General features: G+C 47.0%; 1 protein-coding gene across 2 annotated transcripts in view; it reads left to right on the top strand.

Moving 5' to 3' along the window:
- Positions 1–2,922: 2,922 nt before the first annotated feature.
- The window catches only part of DPF3 (double PHD fingers 3), a 244,816-nt gene continuing 222,325 nt past the window's right edge, over positions 2,923–25,413 (top strand). For both annotated transcript variants that reach the window (XR_015768484.1, XM_088024537.1), the window contains exon 1: positions 2,923–2,976. Coding sequence is in view for 1 of the 2 variants with exons in the window: in XM_088024537.1 (XP_087880663.1) it covers positions 2,945–2,976 (32 nt within the window). In the remaining variant the exon portion in view is untranslated. The remainder of the gene's footprint in view (positions 2,977–25,413) is intronic.

The following is a 25,413-nucleotide window of genomic DNA, read 5'->3' on the forward strand; positions in this document are numbered from 1 at the left end:
AAGTAGTTATATGGCTCCTAACTGAAGTAGTCTGATTTATTATTTTGTTCTCATGAAAGTTGTTCTTTGTTCATTCTTCTTGAATTTATGAGTTTAAAAAACTAAACTTGATAGACAGTTTTACTTTTTGTTGTGTCTTTTTGTTCAGATCCCCTACATTCCTTATGCAATCAGGAAGGAATTAAATATCTCAATAAAAAATGATAATCAACATGTATTGAGAGCTTTCTATGTGCCAGACACTTGATATGTGTCTCAAAAAAGAACCATATGAAGTAGGTTCCATCATTATTGCCATTTTTCAGATGAAGAAACCAAAACATTCAAGTTGCTAAGTAAACTTGACCAAGATAACCCAGCTGGTAAGTGGTGAACTCAGGCAAGTGGATTTCAAGGCCCACACCTCTAACCATATATACTACTTCTTTGCAAAATTAATGTAAAACTTAACATTCTCCAGAACTGTTCAAGATTCCAGTCTCCTTTAAACATGTCCACTCTAAACACCCTTGCTTTTGAGTGTTCTGGCAAAAAATATATGCCTTTTCGTGGGGTGGGATCAGTACATTTTAAGCCCTATTTGGAAAATCTGGCCTCACTGTAGAGGGATCAGGCCATTTGCAAACTGACAGAATCTGCCTTACCATTGGCAAAAAAATAATGTGATCTGTTATATAAAAACCAAAGTTAAGATAATAACTCTTACATGTCTTAGAATTATAAAAGGTAGATTCACAACAATTCTGTTTACTCAAAAGTCATACCACTGGTAGACTTAAAATGACATTCCATTAGATTATAAAAAGCATGCATATCCTACTTAAAAAATTCTGTCTTTAATTCATTATTTTTTTCAGTTCAATCATTATAAAATGCAACTTAAGTGTTTAAGTTCTAGATTAAAATTTCTCAAAGTGAAGACAGATCTGATCTGCCATTTTCAAGTATGCCAGGTAGTTAGGAATTATGCTGGTTTCTGCATCTGGGCCTTAACACATTTTAAATAATTATACATGCTGAGAGTCTATATATTTTTTAAATTTGTAATATGAATTTGTCTTCCCTCTCCTATTAAACTGTAAGCCTCATTCAGGGTAGGCTCCACATTTCCTGCTTCCTTTATCAAGCTGTGTATATTAAAATATGCTGTTGTCTTCCAGTCTGAATTGCTGTGGTTTTGATATCTCAAAGAGGTTGGTGGGAGTTCTGGCTGATACTTCAAACTCATCGTAGTTCTTGGGTCTGAATACAGTGCTTGCTTTTTGATGTTCTCAAATCCCATCTCAGGCCAAGAACTAGCTTCTGAACCATTCCCTTGACAAATTAGTAAGAAAGGGATTTTTTTAAACTTTAATTTTAGAAAAATGGATAACTTATTTTCAAATGGCAAGATGCTGCGCAAAGGAGTTACAAAGCAATCTATAGGACTCGCCTATGCTATTAACTAGGAGAAAGGAGTTAAAAATTTCAAGTCTTACACACATACCCATTCAGCCTTGTTCTGTTTTTCTGTAACTTGAATAGTGTATAGAATTGAACTCTGAAAGTCCTGGAGCTTTATTTTATTTTTATTATTATTATTTTTTAATTCATTGCCTTGAGGAGCCCTGAGAAAGGAAGTGAGAGGGCACAGCTCTGAAGAACTGGCAATTTGGCATCTCCTCTCCCCCTTTCACCCCTCCTCCGCTATTTTAGCTATTTGACCTGATTAAACAACTTTGGGATGTTAGCCAGATTTCTGTATGCTAACGAGGCCCCTATTCATGATGTAGTGAGATTTCACCCACCGGGAGCTTCCCGGCTGTTCAGTGGAAGCCTGGCTTCACAGAAGTCTCCCAATTTTGTCAGGGGTTCGCCAGTGAGGAGTTCACGCTGACTTGGAGCAGACACAGACTCCAAAAGCCTCGGGTTATACCGGATTATTCAGTAGCAGATTTTTCCACCTTGTATCTAAGTAGTGAAAAGTGACGCCAGAATCGCGTGTGCTACTCCCCGAAAGAGACTCTGGCAACACCTTCTGTCAAGTTACTCTTTCCTAGTAGCAGAAAGCGTTTCCAAAAGTTTCCTTAAACCTCGTCTGTTCCTAAGCCTAAAGGTCAGAGCGCCAGGTCCCACTTGGCTCCCCAGCCGGCCGGAATCTGATCGTTTCAGAAGTTTCCGCGGTGTGTGTAGATGAGAAGAGGTGGTGGTGGGGAATCGCGCAGAGTGACCACCGCGCATTACGTAACGAAAGCCCTGGCTGCAGGAGGGAGCGAGCCTGACATTGAGACATTCCAGGGGGAGGGGAGTTGCTGTCCTGGAGTCGCCAGGAACGGCGGTAGCAGTTCCAAGAAAGAGAGAGAGAGAGAAAGAGAGAGAGGGAGGGAGGGAAGGTGGCTGAGATAAAGAAAACACTACGGGAATGAGAATGTTAAAAAGCCTTAGGACCCAGAGCATTAGCAAACGGCTGGGCACGTGTAGTAATTTGTTAGACGAAACGGCAGCCTTCCAACTTTTGCACGGGAACAAGGGGATTTGCCCTTTGGGGGATTAAAAACGTAACAGCAAAGCCAAAAGCTAATGAATGGGGTTCAGTGGTTTGTTGGCAATACTTAAATATTTCTGTCCAGGAGCGCAAACTCTCTGCAGTTATTCAGAAAGTAGGGGCTCAAGCCAAATTAGAATACTCTCCCGTGCGTCTCCACTTTCCCAAATCGGAAAAGGAGCTGCTCGCGCGGTACTGCCCCTTTAAGACCTGCTTGCTCTCGGGCTCTACAAAAGGGAGTGACCTCTGGGCTTTGACAGCTCCCCTAATAACTACCACCGTGCAGGCCCCGCCCATCTGGCGACCAGCAGCGCCAATTGGCCAGCGGGCCGGTATCCCGTGCTCTGATTGGTTCTCCGCTTCCCCTGAGCGAACCTTTAGAACTCTGAGACAGACAATATTCTGTTACATTGTAGCAAAATGGCGACTGTCATTCACAACCCCCTGAAAGCGTAAGTAAGACTAAAAAATGTACATATTCCGCCTGGTTTCAATATGAAAAAAAAGGCGCCTTCCGCGTGCCGAGCGCTGCCAATGCACTGCGCTTGCAGGCGCCTGCAGCCGCGGCGGGGCTTCTCTTTTCTTTCAGCTCTTACTTCTTCATCTTCTTTTTTTCCCCCCAACGCGCAGAAATGTCAAGAGATGCAATTAACAAGAAGAAAATTGTTACATTTGTGTTCTGCTTAATTGGAGGACGCACCGAGAGGGGTTTTCGGCAGGGGAACCAGGCGCTCGAGCGCTCTCCAGGGCGGTCGTGGGCAGCTCGGGGACAGCACGGTCCCCCGAGTGCCCGGCCTCGCGGGGCGGCGAGCGCGGCGCGGGGGGCGGCGGAGCTGGGGGCGAGCGCCGGGCAGGGGCCGCCTGGGTGCACTTGGCTGAGCCCCGCGCCTCCTGAGTCCGCAGCCCCTGCCCGACTGCTGGGTCCGCCGGGGCGAGCGGACCGTGGCAGCTCCGGAGTTTGCAGGGCGCTTTACGCCTTCCGATCGCTTGCGGGGAGTTTGTGCAAGCCTTCCGGAGTTGGGAGGACCGCAGGGGGAGCAGTGGGTCCCGGGAGCCCTGCGGCCCAGGTGGTTGCCCGGGGCTTTCCTGCCGGGGCAGCCCCCCCGAGCATGACTGCGCTCCGGGCGGTCACCGGTGTGTGTGTGTGTGTGTGTGTTTGTGGGCGAACTGGCTGTAGTATATTAACGACTCGGGTTAACTTGGGGTTGATTTGGACGCAGGGAAGCTGCAGGTCTTATGAATGGTGTTCTCGCCTCCTCTGGGTGAAAAGCCGAGGCGGGCGAAGAGGCAGCTTGGGGCTCCCCGTCTGAGCGGGCAGCTTCTGCTCCCGGCCAGAGCGAGGGGCAGGTGCCTCTGGCCGCCGCCGGGAGACTTTGAGCGGACGCCCAGATCCCGGACGCAGGGGGGCGGGCTGGGTGAGGACATGCGGGGACCAGTCCCCGGGTCCGACAGCCAATTCCTGCCTGCCTTCCTTCCTCCTCCTTTTCATCCTGCCTGCCTTCCTTCCTTCCTTCCTTCTTCCATCCTTCCAGTCGGTGGAACTGTTAAGTCGCCAAGTCCAATCGTGATCGCGGAGCTTCTGAAAACTAGCGTCGCTCTACAAGGGGTGCTATTGGCAATGATGTTGGCAGAGGAGAGCTCCCCTCCCGATCGCCGCGCGACGTGGGTCGCGGTCCGCGCCTCTGGGACCAGGACTTTCCAGCTGGGCTGGAAGCCGAGGGCGAAGGGAGGGGGAGGTGCGGGTGGGGGGCGTTTCATGCAGAATTCTGCCGGGTGTGTGGCCGATGCCGTGCAGGTTCTTTCAACTCAGCACACCGCGTTGGCACCCCGGGGTCCTCCTGGAGTTGAAAACCAGGTTCGCACCGGGGGCAGGGGAGGGGGGGCGGCAGGGGGGTTCCTAGCGCGAAGGAACGCGCGAGGGTAATCGGACGTGTTTGCACCAGCTTATCTCCCATCAGTAATAGGGAAAAAGGTAGTAATATCCCCGGTATCGGAGTTTTACATATACATATATATTAAAGCTGCCGTTAAGAGGATCCTGGAAGCTGATGTTCATCACAGAGAACCTCCCGGCTTTAGTTCTCGCTCGCAAGCTCGGGTACACTGCTCTTGAACGCCACAGCGTTCACCCAAGAAAGAAAATGTTTTATGGCAGAATAAATGGGCGTAACTTCGCCGCATCCTCGCTCCCGGTCGCTCGCGCAGCCACACCGCTGATGCTGAGTTTCTACCGAACCTACAGCTGATTTGCAGTTTCCCCATTTCCAGCCGAAATCACATAGGCGGGCCGCTGCCACCTGGTAAACTCAAGTTAGAGAAATCTATTTCATATGTGCGCCAGGTTTGTTTCCTACTGGGAAAGCGGTACCATCGTTACCCTGGAGCCCGCTCACGCGCGGGCAGGCGCAGTATCTCTACGCTCCAGGGTTTCCCAGCTCGCTCCAGTTTTTTGTTTGTTTGTTTTTTGAACTGCAGAAGGGTGCGTGTTTGGCGAGGGTGTCTGAGTGGGGTGGGGTTAGAGGTGGAGGAAGGGACAGAGCAGCGGGCTGGTTTAGTGGAATTAGTTTTGAATTATTATACTTGTACTTTGTGTAGAGACAGTTGCAATGAGGTGTTTTGTAATTCTGTGTCACCACACACACGCACACGCACGCACGCACACGCACGCGCTAGCATATACACAACACCCCTGCCTGGTTTTTCTAGATGGGAGTTGAGTGGTCATTTTTAATTAGCCCCTCCTTTTTGCATCCCAAACCCTTTCCCTGGAGGTAAGGGGGTGTAAACAGTACCCACCCCCTCTCCCCAACTAGCCGAGCCTCCGGCGCTCCGGACGGGTTTTAAACTCCTAATGCAGGAGCACACGCGTTGTTATTGGGAGACCTACACCATCTGCCTTTATTTTTGGAAACAACTTGTTTAATGAAACATCTTATACATTTCATTTGTTTTTTAAAAGTTGCTGGTCGGAAACAATACACACGTAAATAAATTATGCATGGGATAAATTAGAACAAAGCGCAGAGACACATCCCGCTAAAGGGATGGATGGTGGTGTTGGGAGGAGGGGAGCAGGGAGAATGGTTTGGAGAGCTAGGTTTTTATCCTCTTGTGTCCCTCCTGACAATGAAACAGAGCTGAACGACATTAGCATTTTCTCTGTGTGCGGCCGAGTCAGTCTCTCCCTTTCCTAAAAAAAAAAAAAAAAAAAAAAAAAAAAGCCAACAACACGGACGCCCCCTACAGAAACCAGTCACACAAAGGTTTCCTCTAGGATTGGGGAATAAAGTGGTGGTAGGTTAATATGCTGGGGAGAAACAAGCTCAGGTTTCATGCAACACCTCCGTGGGGCTCTGCCTACCCTGAGTGTGGACTATTTTTCATTATACTGGCTTTTCCATGTGGGACATTTAATAATTCAATAGCTCGGGTGACTGGATGGTACAATTTGAATCTCATTGCTTTGGGGTCTTCCTTAGGGTCCCAAGCTCCTGGAACCACATCTCCTCTCTTAGCAGTTTGGCTTTCTTCCTGCCTGTCTTTGATCTCCCCTCAACTCCCTTTCTTATTCCTCCTCCTTGGACCCTTCAGCCCCTTCCTCTCTGAAGCTGACAGCCTGGCTTCTCTCTGTTGGCGCCTTTAACATCTTATTACTGCCCAACAGGGTGTTAGAGGCAGAAACAGGAGCCGCCTGGACTGATCAGATCACAAAGAGGACACGGCGGGTGGCCCCACAACCAAGCAGTCACATCTGGACAAATAGAATTTAAAAGCATTGATAGACTTGTATGATGTGTAAATGGGTATTACACATTATTTAATTTAGCAGCTACATTGTCTGAGCTTAGATGTGTGAGTAACCCTCATTTCTTACATGGACAAGCAAGAGAAGGGCCATGTAGTGAGGTAAAACCCATGCAGGTAACATAGATATGGGTTTGGTAAAGGTCTATGTAGAAGTCACATAACATATTCTGGTTGATTTCTGCATACCTAGGAAACATGATGCTTTTAATATAAATTCTAATCTTACTCAATATTCTAGTTCAAGTAAACCACCTTCCCCCAAATTTGCTATCAACGCTTTAGACAACTTACTCTTTTATTAAGTTATCAAAACCCTGGTTTGTATGCACTTAACTGGGAATGTCTGCCACCTTCTGCCAGACTTGATTATGCACATATGTATCTATTATTATAACTGCCAGCTTAGAAAAGAATAACTGTTATTATTATTTAATTATTCTATATAAACCAACAGGGCTTTTCCTCAAGTAACTGTTTAAAAAGAATGAGACCAGCAAACTATTTTGTCATGCTTCTAACTGTGAACATACAAATACATTATCGTTTTGAAACTTTCTTTGGTAAGGAGTTTCCCTTGCTTGGAGGTATGTGTCTATATCTGTTTTGTTATTAAGGAACAATTCTGGGAGAAGTAAATACACACTTACTTAGCCAAGGTTAAACAGCAGGTCATGTGTGTAGATGGACTTCAAATCTTCATCTCTTTATACATCCATCTTCAAATCTTCATCTCTTTATACATCCTATGATCTGGATACACTGTATTATAATCTAAAGTGGTTTCGGTGCCTGTGAAAGTTGTGCAATTGTGGCCACTTACAAGCCAGACCTCACTCTTGCTGTGGCACTCAGTTTAGATATCAGAGAAGAAGGGGTGTGTGTGTGTGGGGGGGCACATTCCTGGTTCTAATCTCCTCTTAGCTCTTTCGGTCGGAGTGGGGGAACGTGGGTAGGTACTAAGTGGGAGATATGGAGGTTGGGACTTTGTGAACTTGTAGCCTTTTATGGACATTATTTTAGCCCCTTATGAAAAAGGACCCTCAGATATTTTAAGCCAACAGATGCCTAAGAGCCACCTTCTCCATCTGCTTCTGGTTGCTACTCAAAAAAACCCAAAAAAACAAAAAAACAAAAAAACCCTGAATTCCCCAAACTTCATTAGCACACATTATTTTTCAGCAGGAAGAATGTCTGGTTTTGACGATACACCCATGAAGGATGTTAATTTCTGCCCGAACCCAAGTAGAGGCATTGTCACAGGATAAACCTCTGAAAATAGCCTGCCTTGCAGACCACCTGGGAGACATCCAGAGATGGCCAGGAGAATGGGAGTTGCTGAGATCCCTAAGGTGGGCTGGCATTCAGAGGCCACTTAATTGGAGACCTCTCATATTCCTCTGTGTTTATGCAGTCATGCAGGTAGCTGGAATTTGGATACATCTGAGAAAGGCCATAATGTCTAAAGCGGTTTCAGAGCCATCTGCTCAGATCAATGCAAAAAATAAAATGCTATGGTCAGCAGGCTTTGTTTTGCACCAGAAACAGAAAGGAAACTGAGGCTGACTTCTCTGTTTTCAAAGTGCAGCCTCCGCTGATTTGTAGTGGCGGTGGGGGCTGGGTCATAAAAAGGCACAGAATCCAGGTCTGTTTATTATCCCAACCTCTGCAAAGTAACTTTTGTGGTTTTTGAGTGTTCTGAAAGTCAGTGGAAGACAGAAATGTAGCCAAATGTGGCAAGCCCCTGGCCAAAGAAATGCCCTAACCACTGAAATAGTTTTTGCCTCTACTTGGGTTCTGGCACCGTTTTTCCAGCAGGGGCCTATGTAAGCATGATCCTAGCTCGAAATAGTCTTTAAATAGGTAGCTATTTAACAAAGAAAGATAAAGCGTGGTCTGGGGGTGGGGTGGGGTGAGGTGGGGTGGTGGGAAGGCAGTAGGTGAGCGGATAAAACCTCTGTGTGGTCCGGAACTTTGAAAAGATTATCGTTTAACAGGGAGAGAGCCTGATATTATGATCTATTGCAAGTTCCAAAGTTTTCTTTAGTTGTGTGAGTGACTAGGACGAGATGAGGTGTTGTGGTGTTTTTCTAATTTGTTTTTCTTATTGGTCCGGTTACTAGTGTTTCACAGTCTGTCAGACCATATGGATGAATGGAGCTTAGCATCGTAAAACTGTCACCCAAGGAAGGTTTTTGAAGCCTGTGATTTGCATCAGTTTTAAAAGCAGTGGTTAGAGGTGTTGGGTGGGGGGTGGGTGGGTGGGAAAAGAGGAGCTGGCGTGTTGGGAATTTCTAGGTTGTGTTTGTGAATAGTAGGGGTGTGGGGGATGGGAAGGGAAGAGAGAAGCCTTGAGAAGGCTAAGAGTTAGGGGCTACGTTTGGAAGCAGGGAGGGGCGGGGGGGATTAGACTCAGAGTGCCTAATAATGGGGTTCAAATAGCCCACAGTGAGTCCTCTGCCACCCTGGTCTTGGATAGGAGTCTGGGAAACAATGATGGCACATGTCTAATCCCCCTTTTGCCCCTTCTCCTCCCCCGCTGAATCCAGAGACTGTGGTCATCTCAGGTTGCTGTGAAATGAGCATGTTTTTGTCGTTATTCACTTTGAAAACCTGCTGTGTGTATGGATTGCCACTGGAAGCTCCACCAGAAGAGGTTTCGCATCTCCAACCTTCCACCTGCCATCATTGTGGCCCTATCGCGAACTGTGTCCCTCTTCCACGTTCATGTCTCACCACTTGCTAGTCTTGGTAGCTGGGATGACTTCAGCGTTGTAGAGGAGAAAAAGCTCTGAGAGAGAAATCTGGAGACTTGAGGACCTGCTCTGAGTTGTGCCACCAAACTGCTACTGAATCTTGGACACAGAGCTTCTCTGAGCTGCATATCCCTTGTCTTTAAGATGAGGGTGATGCACCTTGATTGCCCAAATTCCTTTCTGGTCAAAAGCTTGGTGGCTCTTACTATGGTCGATTAGGATGGGGCGGGGGGAGCAGTTAGGGCCCAAAGTTCAAATTCTTTCTTATTTTTAAAGTGTTTCTAAAGGGGATTTGTTAAGACTGGGGGAGTCTTCGTTAGTTTCATCTGCTCGGGTTCAGTCCTGCCCCATCATGCTACCAGTTGGGGTTCTAACCGGGATGGCACTCCTTTCCCTTCTCAGGGCCTAAGGCTGAGGACCAGGTGGTGGGCCATTTAGAACATGGGCTTTCCTTCTGATTCTCCTTTGTGAACACTTTTCTTCTCATTAGCACCCCAACCAGAGGATGGAGAGAAGAGAGAGAAGTGGGAAGACTATCTGGCCTATTTTGCTGTTTATTAGCACTCAGATAAAGTTTTTGGTTGTGGAAAAGACTGGAATTATTGAGAACACCTGTCTCCCTCTCCCCCCCCCCCCGCTTCTTTTCTTTAAATGTGTGGAGGGAGGAGGGGAAGCAAGCAAAAGATTGTTCTCCTTTGGATTTCATTTATCCACAATCTCCCTGGACCTACCCCCCTCCTTCCCTATTGCACCCGTCCCATTAACATGGAAATAAAAGTGCTTACTTCACTTCCATTTGGGCAGCTGCAGATACCTGTCTGTTTAGTGACCTGAAGCAGGTGGACCTGTACTGATGTCTCACTGTGCTTCCTCTAGTGGACCCTGTGTAACACTGCTGAGGGAATAGAGGTGACTAGCAACCATACAGAGGCAGGCTGTATCCTGGTAGGTATTAGCAGTTATCTAAACTAGAATTCACTGCCTCTCCTCCTTCTCCTCTAGTGACATGCCTCCAGAATATCCCAGATTCCTCTGGGGGTGTTATTATCAGGCTTTCCTTTGATTGAAAACTCCCTTGGTAATTTTCTACAAGCCTAAAGGAGGAAGAAGGGGTTGCAGAATCCATCAGAGAATTCATAGAAGCCCAAACTGTGATTCTCAGGCAAAATAAAAGAGAAACCAAAATGGTTACCCTGACCTCCAGCAGACAGAGGCAACCCCTTAATTTTTTTCTCATTGTGGTAAAATATACATAACATGTATATTTAACATTTGTAACATGTAAATGGGCCATTGTAGTCATTCTAAAGTATACAATTCAGTGGCATTAAGTACATTCATAACGTGGTGCAACCACTGATAGAGTCCCTCTCCAGAATTTTTCTATCAGCCCAAGCAGAAACTCTGTACCTATTAAACAATAACTCCCCACCTCCCCCACTCCCCCATCCCTGGTAACAGCCATTCTGCTTTCTGTCTTTATGAATCGCCTCTTCTAAGCACCTCGTGTAAGTGGAATCACACAATATTTGTCCTTCTGTGATGGTTTATTTCACTTAGCATCATGTCCTCAAGGTTCATCTATGTTGTAGCATGTGCCACAATTGCCTTCCTTTTTTAAAAGATTTATTTATTTTAGAGAGAGTGATAGAGAGCACATGTGCATGTGAAAGGGGGGAGGGGCAGAGGGAGAGGGAGAGAGAAACTTAAGCAGACTCTGCACTTAGCAGGGAGCCTGAAGTGGGGCTCCATCTCACAACCCTGAGATCAGGACCTGAGCTGAAACTGAGATGCTTAACCAACTGTGCCATCCAGGCGCCCCAAGAATTTCCTTCCTTTTAACGGCTGAATAATGTTCCACTGTATGTACATACCACATTTTGTTTACCTACTCACCTGATGAGGGACACTTGGCTTACTTCCATCTCTTACTTATTGTGAGTAATGCTGTTATGAAGATGGGTGTATAGGTAGCTGAGGGCCTGCTTTCAATTCTCTGGGGTATATGCCTAGAGCCCTTCATTTTTAGACTCTTTAAAATTCAGGGACTACATTTCTAAATAGTACAGGCAACCCCCACCTTAAAAACTTAGGGGAAAATACTAATAGTATTGTAAAATGCAAACTCCTTCTCCCCTCTCCCCTATAGGAATACTATTATTTGTTGAAGGGTAAATCCTTTGAGAACCCAAAGACTCTCTTTTTTAATCCCCAGCCAGGCGGATTGCCTTCCCCTCGGCTCCACCTCCTCTGGAGGGCACGTGGGGTGTCAGGGTTTGGGTTTGGGGAGGCTCCAGGAGCTGTAGCAGTAGTTACCTGGTGAGTCTTGGAGTGAAGGTTTTGTTTGTTTCCTGGGCAGGGTGGAAGTTTCATTTGGCAACAGGGGGCGAGGGAGCACGGGGAGGATGGGACAGCTTTAAAAAGGCAAGAGTAAATCAGACCGATCGTCTTCCTCAGCGAGAAGAGCTTGGGAGGTCTCCTTTCTCCTCCCTTCCTCCTACACCCAGCCCTCCTCGGCCCCCAAGGTGTCTGAATGAAATAATGGATGTGAAAACATTTCCAAAGGTGTAAAGTGTACATGGGAGGTGTTACTAGGAGAACGGCACAGTTTCAGGTAGCTGACTGAGGCCTTCTCAGAGTCAACCATACCTCATATGTTAAACATTGTTTTAATATATTAAAACTCAAATAAATGAAATGAGTATGGCCTTACACATCAAGCCTAATCATTGTTTCTCAGGAAATGCAAAGCCTCACTCATCCAGCTGTGTGTAAATAGTCTTAAGATCTCATTGGGATTTTCCCCATTGTCTGGATTTGAAATAGGTGAGAATATGAGCTCAGGGGAAGCCCTCATTTCATTTCCCATTGTCAGCTCTGAACGGAGTCAGCCGCAAAATCAGAGGAAACAGAAGCTTGGAGGGCAGAGGGGAGAGCTTTCCTGGAACTTGGGCTTCAGTCATCTGGCAGTCTCTGACTCCTATCAAGAGGACTTTAAGGAAGAGAGGAAGAGAGAAGCGGTGGAGGTGGGGCTGGAGCTTCAGTCGGCTGGTCAACGAGGAGGGTGTGCTATTGACACAGGAGATCAGCTGCCTGAATTGATTCTTTATATAAAAGTAGCCTATGGAGCGCATTGTGGCGGGGGTCAAAATTCTAGAGGGTTCCATCTTGATCGCCAGCCTTCACATTCAAGCTTGCTACAACACCACAACATTCTTTTACTTTGTAAAAGCAAATTGAGTAAAAAATGTCATCTGGGCCCCCGTTATCCTCAACTAACAACTCTTTACATGTCTTTGTTTGCTGCCAGTTGGTCTCAGGGAGAACTGTCTCATCCTCTTTGGGGCTTTCTTCATCCTGTCCTGGCCAACACCGATGGCCGGCCTGCCCCCCAGAACTCAGAACTCAGACCTCAGCAGCAGAGTAGCCTCCCTCCCTGCATCTAGGACCTTCGCCTCCGAGGAAGGCCTCCAGGCTATCTGTTTCTCCTTCCAGACCCTGGTTCTCTGGCAGGGCAAAGTAAGTGCTTGTAAGCCAGGAGGTTAACTGCTCCGCTAGGCTTCTCCTAGGGAAACCACTGTGGGTTGGGGGGTGGGGAGGGGAAATGAAATGTGGTGCTGGGGATGGGGGAGGGCAGGGTGGATGGGGTAGTGGGAGTGGAGAGAATATATTCTCTCCTGCTAATTATTTTCCCTGAGGACTTAGCCAATGCAGAACCATCTATTATCGTGGGAGCGCTCTATGGTGGTTCTGCCTGTGATGAATGCTAAGTGGAAACAAGCAAGAAAAATTAACAGGCGGCTGCTTCTGTCCACCTAATTAAAATGCATATCCAAATGCATAATTCCTTATGTTTCCCCATGCACACACTCCCCTTCCAATCCCAATTCTATGGAGGAGAAAAAACACTTTCCCCCAATCATTTCTCTTGATTATATTTCCATCAAGGAAGAGCCGGAGGGTTCCCCTAGAATAGAGAAGGGCTGTTCTTGTAACACTTTGAAAATCGCTGGTTTTTTACTTAGATTGAGCCCGAAAATTCTGAGCTGTTTTTTTGTTTAAAATGAAAAACAAAAACTTTATCGGACTGCAGAAAAAAAGGGGGAAGGGAGGATGTAGAGAAAGAAAGAGGGGGGGAAGAGGGAAAGCAAGCAAGAAAAAAAAGTTCCCACCATTTTTGCTGACGTTTTTGTTTTGTGCTAAAAGTCTGTTTTGTCTGTTTTTGTTTGTTTGTTTTTTGGTGCTAAAAGTCAGCGATGAGCATTTTTAAGGTCTTTCCTAACTGCCCTCTCTCTGTTCCTTTCCCTGACTTCGCACTACCTCCCTCAGCCGCCCTAGACAAACGTGTCACCCAGGGTTTTGTAGAGGGACCGGAGAAGATGCAGCTATCTGTGCAGATCAGGTAGAGAGAGAGAAAAAAAAGCGAAAGCCTCTGCATTTGGGGCAAGATCAGAGATGCTTGGCATCGCAGTTCTGAGTATGTTTTGAATCAAACAAACAGTACCTCTTCATCTATTATCTTCTTCCCTCTTTGTTCGCTGATCGTTTTCTCCCCATCGGAGCACAACTTTATTCAGTGGCCATAAAATATTTAGTAGACACGAAACTTGTAAGTCGCTGGGTTCAATTTGACGTCACTGCTGTTTCTGCAGCAGCCCCCCTCCCCGGCCGGTAACGCGCCCGCCCAGCCCCTTGACTGCCCTCCACAGCAGCCCCAGCTGTTGATTTATCAGGGCCGGCTGGCTCAGCAGTGCTGGAGATTGCTTTTAATTAACTCTCTTCATTTTTCCCAATCTTCAGGGAGCAGCAGCCCTTTAATGATTTTAATATTTTATCGGGATTTATACCCGCCTTATTTGTTGTTGTCTGACTTCCGCATTTGTTCTTCCTGAACCGCTTCTAGACCTATGTAATTTCTTTGCCCCTTCCCACAGCCCCCAAGACCTTTCTGCAGAAGAGGTGGACGGGTTCTAAGAAGGCCCCGTCTACCCAAGTTTTCTTGGCCTCTGTGATGGTTTGGGTGAGAGCTTTTGTCTCCGGAATCCCAGGCTCATCTGACTCAGTTGCAGGAATTTCTGAGCTTTCCATTAAAAAAAAAAAAAAAAAGGAATTTTAGAAAGTAAGATCTCTTAGCCTCTTTCAGGCTTGCTGCCTCTGGAAGGGAGGAAGCTGCCCCCCCCCCCCCCCCCCCCCCCGTCCCCAGTTAGCTGCAGGTGGAGGTCTGGTGATGCCTTTAAGGGGAGTGCTGAATGTAGGGGCAAGTCAGATCTTTGCCACTTAATGTGGCTTTAGATACAGCTGGGAAGAGTATGTGTGGTCTGGTCTGGAAGAGCACGTGCAGAGGCTCCAGTTGCCTTCTCTACTCAGGCTGCCTTCTCCCTCAACCCTCAGTTCCGTGTTCCTGTGCCTGTTTCCCAATTTGCGGGCAGGTGGATTGGGGGGAACACACCATCACTCGCACACCTTCCCAGCTCTGCCCTCCAGCTTCCTTTTGGCTGCAAAGTCAACACCTTCCCCTAGCATCCCAGAGAGACCTGGCAGACAGACTTGCGTGGGGGCTCTTTTCAGCACCAGCTTATCCACAAAATGCCTTTTTGGTATCTCGGTTTGGTGTTGTGTCTTCGGGGTTACCTGTTGCTAGGCAACTGCCAACTAAAGTTTGAGCCTGATCTGGGGATTGCAGTGAATTGCCCTGGGTGACTCGTATTCACATTTAGGGACCTGGCTTTGCAATCCTAGCTCTGGGAGTAGGAGGCCAGGAAGACGGATTTCCACGTGTCTTTACGGAAAGACGTATTGGTTTTTAAAATCTAGCCCAGTGCCTGGCACACAGTCAGTACACACAGATGTTTGTGTTGGTGATGAGAATGGTGATTTCTTCCCGTCTCCTTGCCCCTCATCCTTTTAGGTCTGCTCCTTCTGAAAACCTAGGACATGTCAGAGACCAAACTCTATGTGGGATGCAGAGACAGAAAACCGTGGCTTCCTCTCCACACTGTGGTGTTCAGGCTACTCGATGTCCTGTGGAATATTTCTTCCTCACCTTTCCTTGGCAACCGTAGACCCTTTTGAGAATCCTGTGGAAGTGGTGGATTGTCTTCCCAGAAAAAATGCATATAGATGTGAGCATCTGCATATGGGGTTCACGGACCTTGAAGAGCCCATCCGTGCATGCCCTAGAGGTCCACAGGCTCCAGGTTAAGGACCTCAGAATGTGGGGTGTGGGTGAACTTTTGATCCTAAAATGATGCTCCTGTATCCCTGCTCAGAGGGACCACGTCCCCCATCCTCCGCTATACTCTTACCAAACCTCTGTGGCTCCTCCAGCCCCACCCTGCCCCAGGCACCCTCGATGAGCACCTACCTGCTTAACTTCCAGGCACTTTGGAGGCCCCCCTTTCTCCAGTGAAGTCCTTGTGGACCCTCAGGTAGAATTGGCCACACCTGCCTCAGCCCTATTGTCCCAAGCATACTCTTCATTCTTGATCACTGAACTACTTCACTCTGGTTAGTTGGAATAAGGCCCTGGAAGGCTGGGATGGTTGTTACCTGGGCCTGTCTATTCCCAGGATCTAGCATAGCAGGCATTGCATAACTACATATGGACTATCTGAGCAAATGAAGTCTGCAAGCAGACATACTGCTCTTTCTACCTAATTTGCTTCCAGCCCTTTAGGGTTGACATGTTTCCCATTCTCTTTCTTGACTGCAGGAGTTTGGAAAAGGCAGCAGAATTCCTTTCTCCAAATTCTTCAATTTCAGGAGTTGAGAAACAGGCACCAGCTTGACCTTGCTTGCATGTGGCATGTTTGGCTGTGATGAATGTTGGAGTCATTGATTCTAGCCCTTTGTTTCTTCACCACTTCATTTTTGTGGAGCTAAGACTCGCTTTGGTCTTGGGAAGCCAAGACAAGTCTTCTCACTTTGCTCTCCTTCGGGGATGAAGTAAGTAACCAAACTCTGTGAACAGCCACTGATAAATCAGCCACATTTTTCTTGAGCATCTACAATGTGCTCAGCTATATATGTTATGGGATTTCCTGTAGCCTTATTTATACCTGAGGACTTTTATGAGTTTTTAAGATGGAGGAGCCCAGAAGATGAGAATACGATAATGGTTTACCCCAATGCTGGGACCTGTCCTACTGAGTTTTGGAGATAATGATGGCCCCGGTAGCTATTTTCAGATATATATTCCTCGAAACGATGCCTTTTGTGTACTTTCATAGTACCAATGCCTACATGCATATAACCTTCCCTACGACTCATTGTCCCAACTACGTTCAATGCAGATAAATTCGCTTGACAGTGAAACAAAATATGATGACCTGGAGATCATGTGGGGGCCTTCATTTTTCATATCAAGAGAGAGAAAAATATCAGTGTAACTTTTGTATGTCCTCTTACTGCTTTTCCGTGCTCCAAATCATTCTGCGGTGGGGCTGTTTGGGAGAAGGTACCACCCAGGAAAGGCCTGGTTCTGGGTCAGGAGTAAGGTGAAAGACCAGGGGTGGTGATGGGCTACTGGAGTCAAGTTTTGAATCAGATTCTGGTCCACTAGACATCCTTCAGTGCAGAAAGCCAGAGAAAATGCTGATGGTGCACCAAAACACAGGTTGGAGGAGCAGAACTGTACAGAAGTGTTTGTCAACTCAGAAAGGTCATACTGCACTAGCACTTTCTCTCAAAGTGACTGTGCCTGAGTCCCAGTGTGTAGCTCTTCAGTGCAGAGGGCTCACACAGGGCCGTCCGGTTCCTGGTGTTCATTTCCTTTCTGGGCAGCCATCCCAGTATAACAGATACTTATACATATTCTGTCCTCATTTTATCTAATTACACACATCTCTGGGGGATGGGAAACAGGTTTGGATCATTCAATTTTAGGTCAGTTATGCACCGGGTGGCTGAGATGAACGCTAATCTATAGAGTTCTGTGAAATTCGGGAAAGTTCCCATAGTTCCCTGGTCCAGAGCACACCAGGGGGCATTGTTTGCCATCACAGGGGCTGGAGATCTCAGTTAGCGTTAGCGGAGGGATGGAGCCTGACTGGTTCATGAGGCTGAACCTTCTGAGACCAAGCTTGCCCTGGCTATCCTTTGAGCAGGAGGATTCTTGTTTTATTATTTGATAACCTGCCAAACTGAGAGGACCCCATAGTATAGGTCCCTCTTCTGGCCATCATTTGTTCTCACCCATTACCTGCCTGGAATGGGATCAGTTTCCTGAGAAATACAGAACAAAAGATGCTCTGGTTGATGGCAACAGTCTTTATTATTGCCCCGTGTTGCCTGGAGTTCCTGTCTCCTTTTCGGCCCAGATGAACTACTCTGGACAATATGAAAGTTCTGAAATGTTCCCACCTTTCTCCAAGACCCACATCAGGCAGCCTTGGGCCACTTCCTGGCATCTCTCCTTCAGGCTGTATTGTGGCTTTTGAAATTTCCAGGAAAGAAAAGCCCACTCTTTTTCTTTTTCTTTTTGTTTCTGCTGCTTATTTCACTTCTTGACTCAGACCTAAGCCTCCCCAGGGTTCTCTGAGCCCTAGATAGAGGAATACTCCGCTTAATGCCTAATGTCAAGGTTTGTATCTTCAGCTTCGGTTTCCTTCTGACCCCTTTGTCCCTGCCCTGTTGACACCTGTCTCCTTTTCCTTGGGCACCGCACCTTGATCAAAAAGCACTGAAGGGGCACAAAAAGAAGGAAAGAGTATTTGCTTTGTCCCCAGGAGGGCACACTCAATCTCGTGCATGTGGGAGTGGGGAGAGGGAAGGAGGAAAAGGTCAAAGCTTGCACACAGCAAACCAGGTGAGAAGGAATGCGGTGTGTGAGGTTACACTGCAGTAAATGAGCGGGCCAGCCCCTCAGGGGTCTGTGAAATCGGAGAAGAGAAAGCGTGTCCTGTGGTTGGGGTGTCAGAGAAGGTTTCAGGGAGGCGGTGGCTTTGAGCTGAGTTTGGGAAAAGGACAATGGGATCTGGTCAGGCTCAGAGGACCAGTGGAGGGTGAGGATGGGGAAAGGCAGAAAGGGAAGTGAACAGAGATTTGGGAAGCATTTGAGTGATTCCTTCGAGAATCCCCTTCCTTTCTGGGGGAGGAAAGGCCAGGTGGGAAGGATTGGGGAGGGGAGCAAATGGACCTGTTTGTCTGGATGGGAGTGGAAAGGTGGTTCATGAACAGAAGGTAAAAATGGGAAAGAGCCTGGCACCAGGTTGTTCTGGGGGGAGTCCCAGTTGGGCAGCCAATTCCTGGGACGTACTTGAACACCTCGGAGGCCAAGAGAGGCTTCAGGGGGAGGCTGGGCTGTCCTCGGGTGTCCCCCAACAGGGAGGATTGCCTACCTCCACAGGCTCCCTCACTAAGGCTGAATGGAATCCTCATTCTTGGTTTCCTTGGTAATACATTCTGGGTCCTTTTCAAGGCTCCTCCCAGAGGGGTGGGGACTAAGGGACACACTGGGGGGCCTGCACTGGTGTGAGCCCCCCGTCCCAGCAGGTATAGGACAGCCCTGGCCCATGCATGGGCAGATTTGTCTAGTAGGGCAGGACTGAAGGGTGAAGCCTGTCCAAGCAGAAGATCTAAAAGTCTTTCCCCTTTTCTCTCCTTCAGTCACCATGCCTTTTCTTTCAAAACAACAGCGATAACCCATAAATGGTATAAATAAAATACACAAATCTGGTCAAGGGAGGAAAGCATAAATGCTGACCCTCAGAGCTCAATCAAAGCCGGGTGCCCCGAGGATTAGTTCCGTGGTTCAAATCGGGGGGAGGGGGACTGCCCATCTCTAGGATGGTATTTCCTTCTGGGAGGACTGAGCTGGTTTATCCTGCAGGTAGGGCTTCCTCACAGCCACCCAGGCACATGGGCACCCCCGTGACCCATTCAGGTGGTCCACCTATGTGTTGCCCACTCCCTCTTGCAGGAAGGCCCGGGGCCCAGGGAGCTGGCTTTCAGGGGGAGGCTGGGCATCACGCCAGTCCTCGGTGTTCCTTAGAGTCTTGGGCTCTGGAAGCTCCAACACTCCGTCCCAGGGGTAGCAGCGTGGCAGGCAGGGGATATGTGGCCCGGAGCTCGGATGCAGCCTTGGGAGCTCTAAGAGTCTGGGTTCAAATCCAAGGCCCCTGATGGTGGGTAGGATTCCTAATCTCTCTGTGCCTCGGTGGCCCCATGTGTAAGTTGTAATGATAGTGTCTGCCTTCCAAGGTTTGTTGGAAGAATTGAAGAAGTTAATAATGTTAAAGTGCTTACAAGAGTTGGCCCATATTACCCTCTTACTCGATGTCCACGGGGACCCTGTTTTTCCATCCATTAGATGGAAAGATGGACTGGCTGATTCTCCCCCACATTGTCGTCTTAAGGAAAATGAGATCATAACTAAGAGAGCCTCTGATTTCCTTAGAAGAAAGAAGTTCTAGAACTCTACGGCATTATTATTATTAATGTATTTTTTTACTCTTTGAAGAAATGTGCGAGGAGACTTTGGGAAAGATTTATCTGTGGGATGTTTTGTCCAGGTTTCGATTATTGCCTGCCACTTAATTGGTGCCGATAGTGGGCCCTTCTGAGAAAGAACGCGAATGTCACAGATGCAGAAGCACAACACGCGGAGGTGAACGGACTCGGACGTGATTGAACTCCTGGCTCGGGCTTCCACCCACTGCTGCCTCCTCCGAGGGGGAGGAAAGCGCTTCCTTCCCGGATAAGTCTGCCCTTTCCACAGCTAGAAGAGGGCTTGAACGTCCTTTGGACCGGAGTGGGCGGCGTTGAGAGTTGGTCTGCGCTCTGGTGCGGGGGTGGGCACCCTGCTCGTCCGTGGCCCTCCTGGCCCTGCGGGCGTGTGTAAACGTGTTCCTAGCACACGCTTTTGTTGGCGGCGCTCTGTACTTGACAAGCTGGCATTCCACACTCCCCAGATCTTCCAAACACCAGACCCCTATGTTATTTTTAACTGTCCAAAGTTTTTTCCACGTGGTGTAATTGATGGGATTCAGTAGCCTAGTCAGAGAACCTAAACTTCAGTACGTTTTGCCTCCCTTGAATGGGCATGTGTCTGATGACCCAGAAGAAAAACCAGCCTGTTTTCTGAATTGACTGTTCTAGATCTTCCCGCCCGCCCTACCCCCCACTCCTCTCTGGGGAAAAGAAGGGTGCACGAAGATAACTTGAGCTCGCCCGTTTCGGTGGCTCCAGATAGGAGGGAGGAAGATTGGTTCAGTCTGTGACCTTCTCCTCCCTGCTTTCTCTGAGGCCAGCTACCGAGGGACAAAATTACGTGTCCAGAGAGACGACAGGAAGGGCACTGAGGAGGTTGGTCCTCAGTCTTTTCTGGCCTCTTTTCCAGCTCCCATATTCCCTGAGGGATAAGTTACATTCTCATTGCCCTCTGGACAGATGCTTTTTTTTTTTTTTTTTTTAAAGCCTGAGATCTTGTGGTGTCCGGTGACCACTGTTCTTGTGATAATAGAGAAGATTCTCAGTTGCCCACGTCCAGGAGAAAGTGCACCATCTCACTCTGGCCTGTCATGTACATCATGAATTTCTCCAGCTTGTGTCTTGTTTCTCTTTTTCATTCACAAGTCTCTCCAGACCATAGTGCACTTGGCATTTATCTTATAGTAGTAGAACAAATATAATGTACCCGTTATTATGGCCCTGGGTATACAATGGCAAGCAAAACCGATTTGGGCCCTATCTTTACAGAGCTTATAGTCCAGCTGGGGAGACAGACACTAATCATATAGGTATATAAATAAAAGTTGGATCTGTGTTATGTTGGAAAGGCCTGGAAAGTGAAAGAGTAGAGCAGGGAATACCAGTCTGGTCTAGTGTGTTGAGGGAAAGTTTCCTTGAAGAGGTGACATTTTATCCCAGGCAGAGGAATGGCACATGCAAAGGTCCTGTGGCATATTGGAGGAATCAGCAAAGGCTGTTGGGGCTGGAGCACCAGAGAACGGGGGAAAATGATATGGTAAGAGAGGTCAGAGGGACCAGAACACACAGGCCTTGATGGGAATTTTAGAGATGTGTACTTTTCCCTAAGAACAGTGAGCAGTTGTAGAGGTTTCAAGTTAGGAAGTGGCTTGATCCAATCCACATTCTAAAAATTTCCCCCTGGCAATATAGGGAGATTTAGCTATAGGCCCTGGGAAGGGCAGGACATGTGAGTTCTGAGGAGACTTTTCTGGGTAAAATGTTGAAAATAGAAATACGATATGAGCATGTACATGAAGGACAGGGTATTGGCTTGGAAAAGGCTGTAAGAGCAGAGTTTTCCTTGTACATGCTCCTCTCCTTCCCATATTCCCAGTCCCATCTGGCAGTGGAAAGAAACTGACACCCCATCCCCAACCTTGGAAGTTTTTGAATCTGTGGCTAGATGGATTTTCTTCCCAAGTAGAGTCTAGAGTGGTTTGCCCCCCTCTGCTGTCCCTGCGGCTTGTTCCAAACCCTTCCTTTGGGCTTCTCAAGGTGTGGACCACCTACACAAGGAGCACCTGAGTGACTGATGGAAAGGTAGGCCGCTGGGCCTTCCTTGAGACCCACTGAACCAGAATCTTGGGGGCGAGGCTGTGCAGTCTGATTCTCCTGCCTTCTAAAGCTTCTCTCTAGCCCTGCACCTGCAACAACAAATGTAAGGATGCTTTAACTGTTACATGGGGACCAAGTGCTTTGGAGGCCCAGATGGCCTTCTTTGGGCCTGGCAACAGTACACCGGAGCAGGCAAGGATCTGGGGATGGTAGTGTCCTAGCTGACACCATTACAAAGTGATGGAGCCCGTGGGAGGAGGGGGCTCAAAGCTTCATGGCTGCCCCCGAACACCCCACTGTGCCTTTCTTCACACCTCTGTTCTCTAGTGTGCAAGGTGAAAAAGTAGTGCATCCTTACAATTTCCAGATTTTTTTTTTTTTAAAGATTCAATAACTTTTTTGTGTGTGTTGGGGGGGGGGTTCATGAGATCCATCTAGAAAGTGAGTATCTAGCACATGAAAGGGTGGAATGAGGTGGGTTTATCATTATTTTAACTTTTTTTTTTAGTATGGAAGATGCAAACCTGTATGAAAGTAGACAGAATAGCATAAAGAACCTCCATAAATCCATCACCCAGGTTCAACAGTGATAATGGGGCTGGGGGGTGGGCATTTCAATGGTTCAGACTTTGCCCTGGGGTACCCTCATTTTTATGTCCATTGAATGAAATGCCTGATAGGAGAATGGGCAGAAGGATCAGACAAGCTTTTAAAGTACCCCTGCCAGGTAATGACCAGAGAGGGAGAAAGCTCTTTTGACTCAATTTGTCCCTTAACATACAGCTCAGAGGCATAGCTAGTGCCTGCAACTGCAGATCGAGGGAATCCCTTTGAGAGCACTGGTGGGGTCCCTTAGTGTCTGGACATGGCAGCAGAGGCCGGGCAAGGTCTGGGCTGGTGCTCAGGCCCCACACAGCTCGTCAAAGCTCAGAACTGGGCTTGGGCCCCACGTCCTCCTGCCCTGCCTCCCTTACTCGCTGCGGAGGGTCTCGGCATTTTTTTTCTCATTTACTTTTTTACTTTTTTTTTATTATTATGTTATGTTAATCACCATACATTACATCATTAGTTTTGGATGCAGTGTTCCATGATTCATTATTTGCGTATAACACCCAGTGCTCCACGCAGAAGGTGCCCTCTTAATACCCATCACCAGGCTAACCCATCCCCCCAACCCCCTCCCCTCTAGAACCCTCAGTTTGGTTTTCAGAGTCCATCGTCTCTCGTGGTTCATCTCCCCCTCCGATTCCCCCCCTTAATTCTTCCCCTCCCGCTGTCTTCTTCTTCTTCTTCTTTTTTTAACATATATTGTATTATTTGTTTCAGAGGTACAGATCTGTGATTCAACAGTCTTGCACACTTTTTAAAATTTAGATTTATTTAGCATCAAACATTATATAAATTTCAGGGGTACAACATAATTATATATAATATAATATAATATAATATATTATATTATATATAGCAAAGTAATCACCAAAATAAGTCTAATTAACATCACCACACATACTTACAATTTTTTTCTTGTGATGAGGACTTTTTAAATTTTTTATTTTTTAAAAAACTTTTTAAAGAGATTATTTATTTGAGAGAGAGTGAGTGAGAGAGAGAGAGAGAAGGAACTAGGGGAAAGAGAAGGAAAAACAGACTCCCCGCTGAGCAGGAAGCTGGATGCTGGCTTCAATCCCAGGACCCCAGGATCATGACCTGAGCCAAAGATGGATGCCTAACCTACTGAGCCACCCAGGTGCCCCGAGAGCTTTTTTAAAATATATTTTTAGAAGTTTATTATTTATGTAAGTAATCTTTATGCCCTATGTGGGCCTCGAGCTCACAACCCTAAGATCAATAGTTGCATGCTCTTCCGACTGAGCCAGCCAGATGCCCCTAAAATCTACCCTCTTAGTAATTTCCAAATGTACCATTATTAACTATAGTCACTATGCTATCCATTATATCCCCAGGACTTATTTATTTTATAACTGGAAGTTTGTACCTTTTAAACACCTTCACCCATTTCACCCTTCCCCTACCCCTGCCTCTGTTCTCTCATTCCTCATGTAAGTGAGATCATATAGTATTTGTCTTTCTCTGTCTGACTTCACTTGGCATAATGCCTTTGAGGTCCATCCATGTTGCAAATGGCAGGATTTCCTTCTTTTTTTATGGACGAATAATACTCCATTGTGTGTATATATATTATATATATACCACATTTTTGTTATCCATTCATCCATTGATAAACACTTAGGTTGTTCCCATGTCTTGGCTATTGTAAATAACGCTGCAATGAACATGGGGGTGCAGATATCTTTTTGAGTTACTGTTTTCATTTGCTTTGGATAAATACCCAGAAGTGGGATTGCTGGATCATAGGGTAGTTCTATTTTTAATTTTCTGAGGAACCTCCATGCTGTTTTCCATAGTGGCTACACCAATTTACATTCCCACCAACAGTGCACAGGGGTTCCCTTTTCTCCACGCCCTGGCCAACACTTGTTCACTCTTGTCTTTTTGATAATAGCCATTCTAACAGGCATGAGGTGGTAGCTCATTGTGCTGTAGTGTTTGTTTTTGTTTTTGGCTCTGATGTTTTCCAGCACAAAGCCACTGGAGACAGAACCCCTATGAAAAGCTGTCCAGAGTTCCAGTGGTTGAAATACCAGTATTTGGCCACCTCAACCTTTGCTTCCTCTTTGTGATAAAGACCTTTGGTATAGCCCAGCAGTCCCCCAGTCTGGTTAGAAAAGCTATAAAATGAGTACTGATGAAAGCGAGGTGGACTGCATGTGTATTCTCCCTTAGCTCTGCCTGTCCTAATAGTCTAGAAGCTCTAAGACAAAATATGACAGGATAGTGGGAGCCATAGACCTTCAGGGAAAGAAGAAATCAATTTCACCGGCCAGCTTCATGGAGGAGGCAGGGCTGAAGGGGGCCTTGATGGATGGGCAGAAGTTAGGGAGCCAAGGAGAGAGAAGCCTTCCCTTTAAGAGGGGAATCAACCAGGAATGATTTAGTACCTCCTGAAGTGGAAGGCTATGTGCTTCACCCTGAGTGGGGTACTAAGAAGCAGAGGATACGATTTCTGTTCTCCAGGAACTTTCTGTCTAGCTGAGGGACAAGATGCATGTTGAATGTTAACGTAAGTTGAAGACTCTAAGACTCTAAGATACAAGTTGACTTTTAAGGTAAGCCCAAAGAAGAGTGCACTGGAAACCAAGAGATGCGTCCCAAAGCAGAACATAGTAGCAATGTTAATGGCCGTGGGCCCAGTGTCTTCTGTGTGTGAGGCCCGTGTGCTGGTCACTACAATAACTGCATCATCACACAGCAGGCTTTTTTTTTTTTTTTTAAGTAATGCGTATACTAGTTCCAGTGACCATCTCTTAAACACCTGTACTCTGCTCAGCAGTCCTATACCGTGTGCTTTACACACAGTAACCCATTCAATCCTCCCGGGAAGCAGATAATGTTAACTATTTTATAGAAGAGAAAACTCTAAAGAGTTTAAGCAACTTGCCTAAGACGCTGAGGCATGGACCTGGGTCTGTTCATGCAAACAAGGTTGGGTTCAAAAAAAGAACTGCAGCCAGACTGGGTAGTTGGGAGAGAGAAGGCCGGAGCGGTAGTGAAGCCCCTGGTTATAAGCATCAGCATGAAAACTTTGGCGCTGAGCCTATAGGGGCTGGGGAGATATTTAAGATATGGTGGGATGGACGTTGAGGGCGATTAATTTGCAGGATGGCTTGAGAGGGGAGGCTGTGGCAGGGACCCAGACAGAAGTGACTGGAGTCTATGGTGGGG

This window comes from Eumetopias jubatus, unplaced genomic scaffold (assembly GCF_037043125.1).
Source record: "Eumetopias jubatus isolate StellerSeaLion01/CBP00866 unplaced genomic scaffold, mEumJub1_p1.0 scaffold_7, whole genome shotgun sequence".
Taxonomy (NCBI): Eukaryota; Metazoa; Chordata; class Mammalia; order Carnivora; family Otariidae; genus Eumetopias; species Eumetopias jubatus.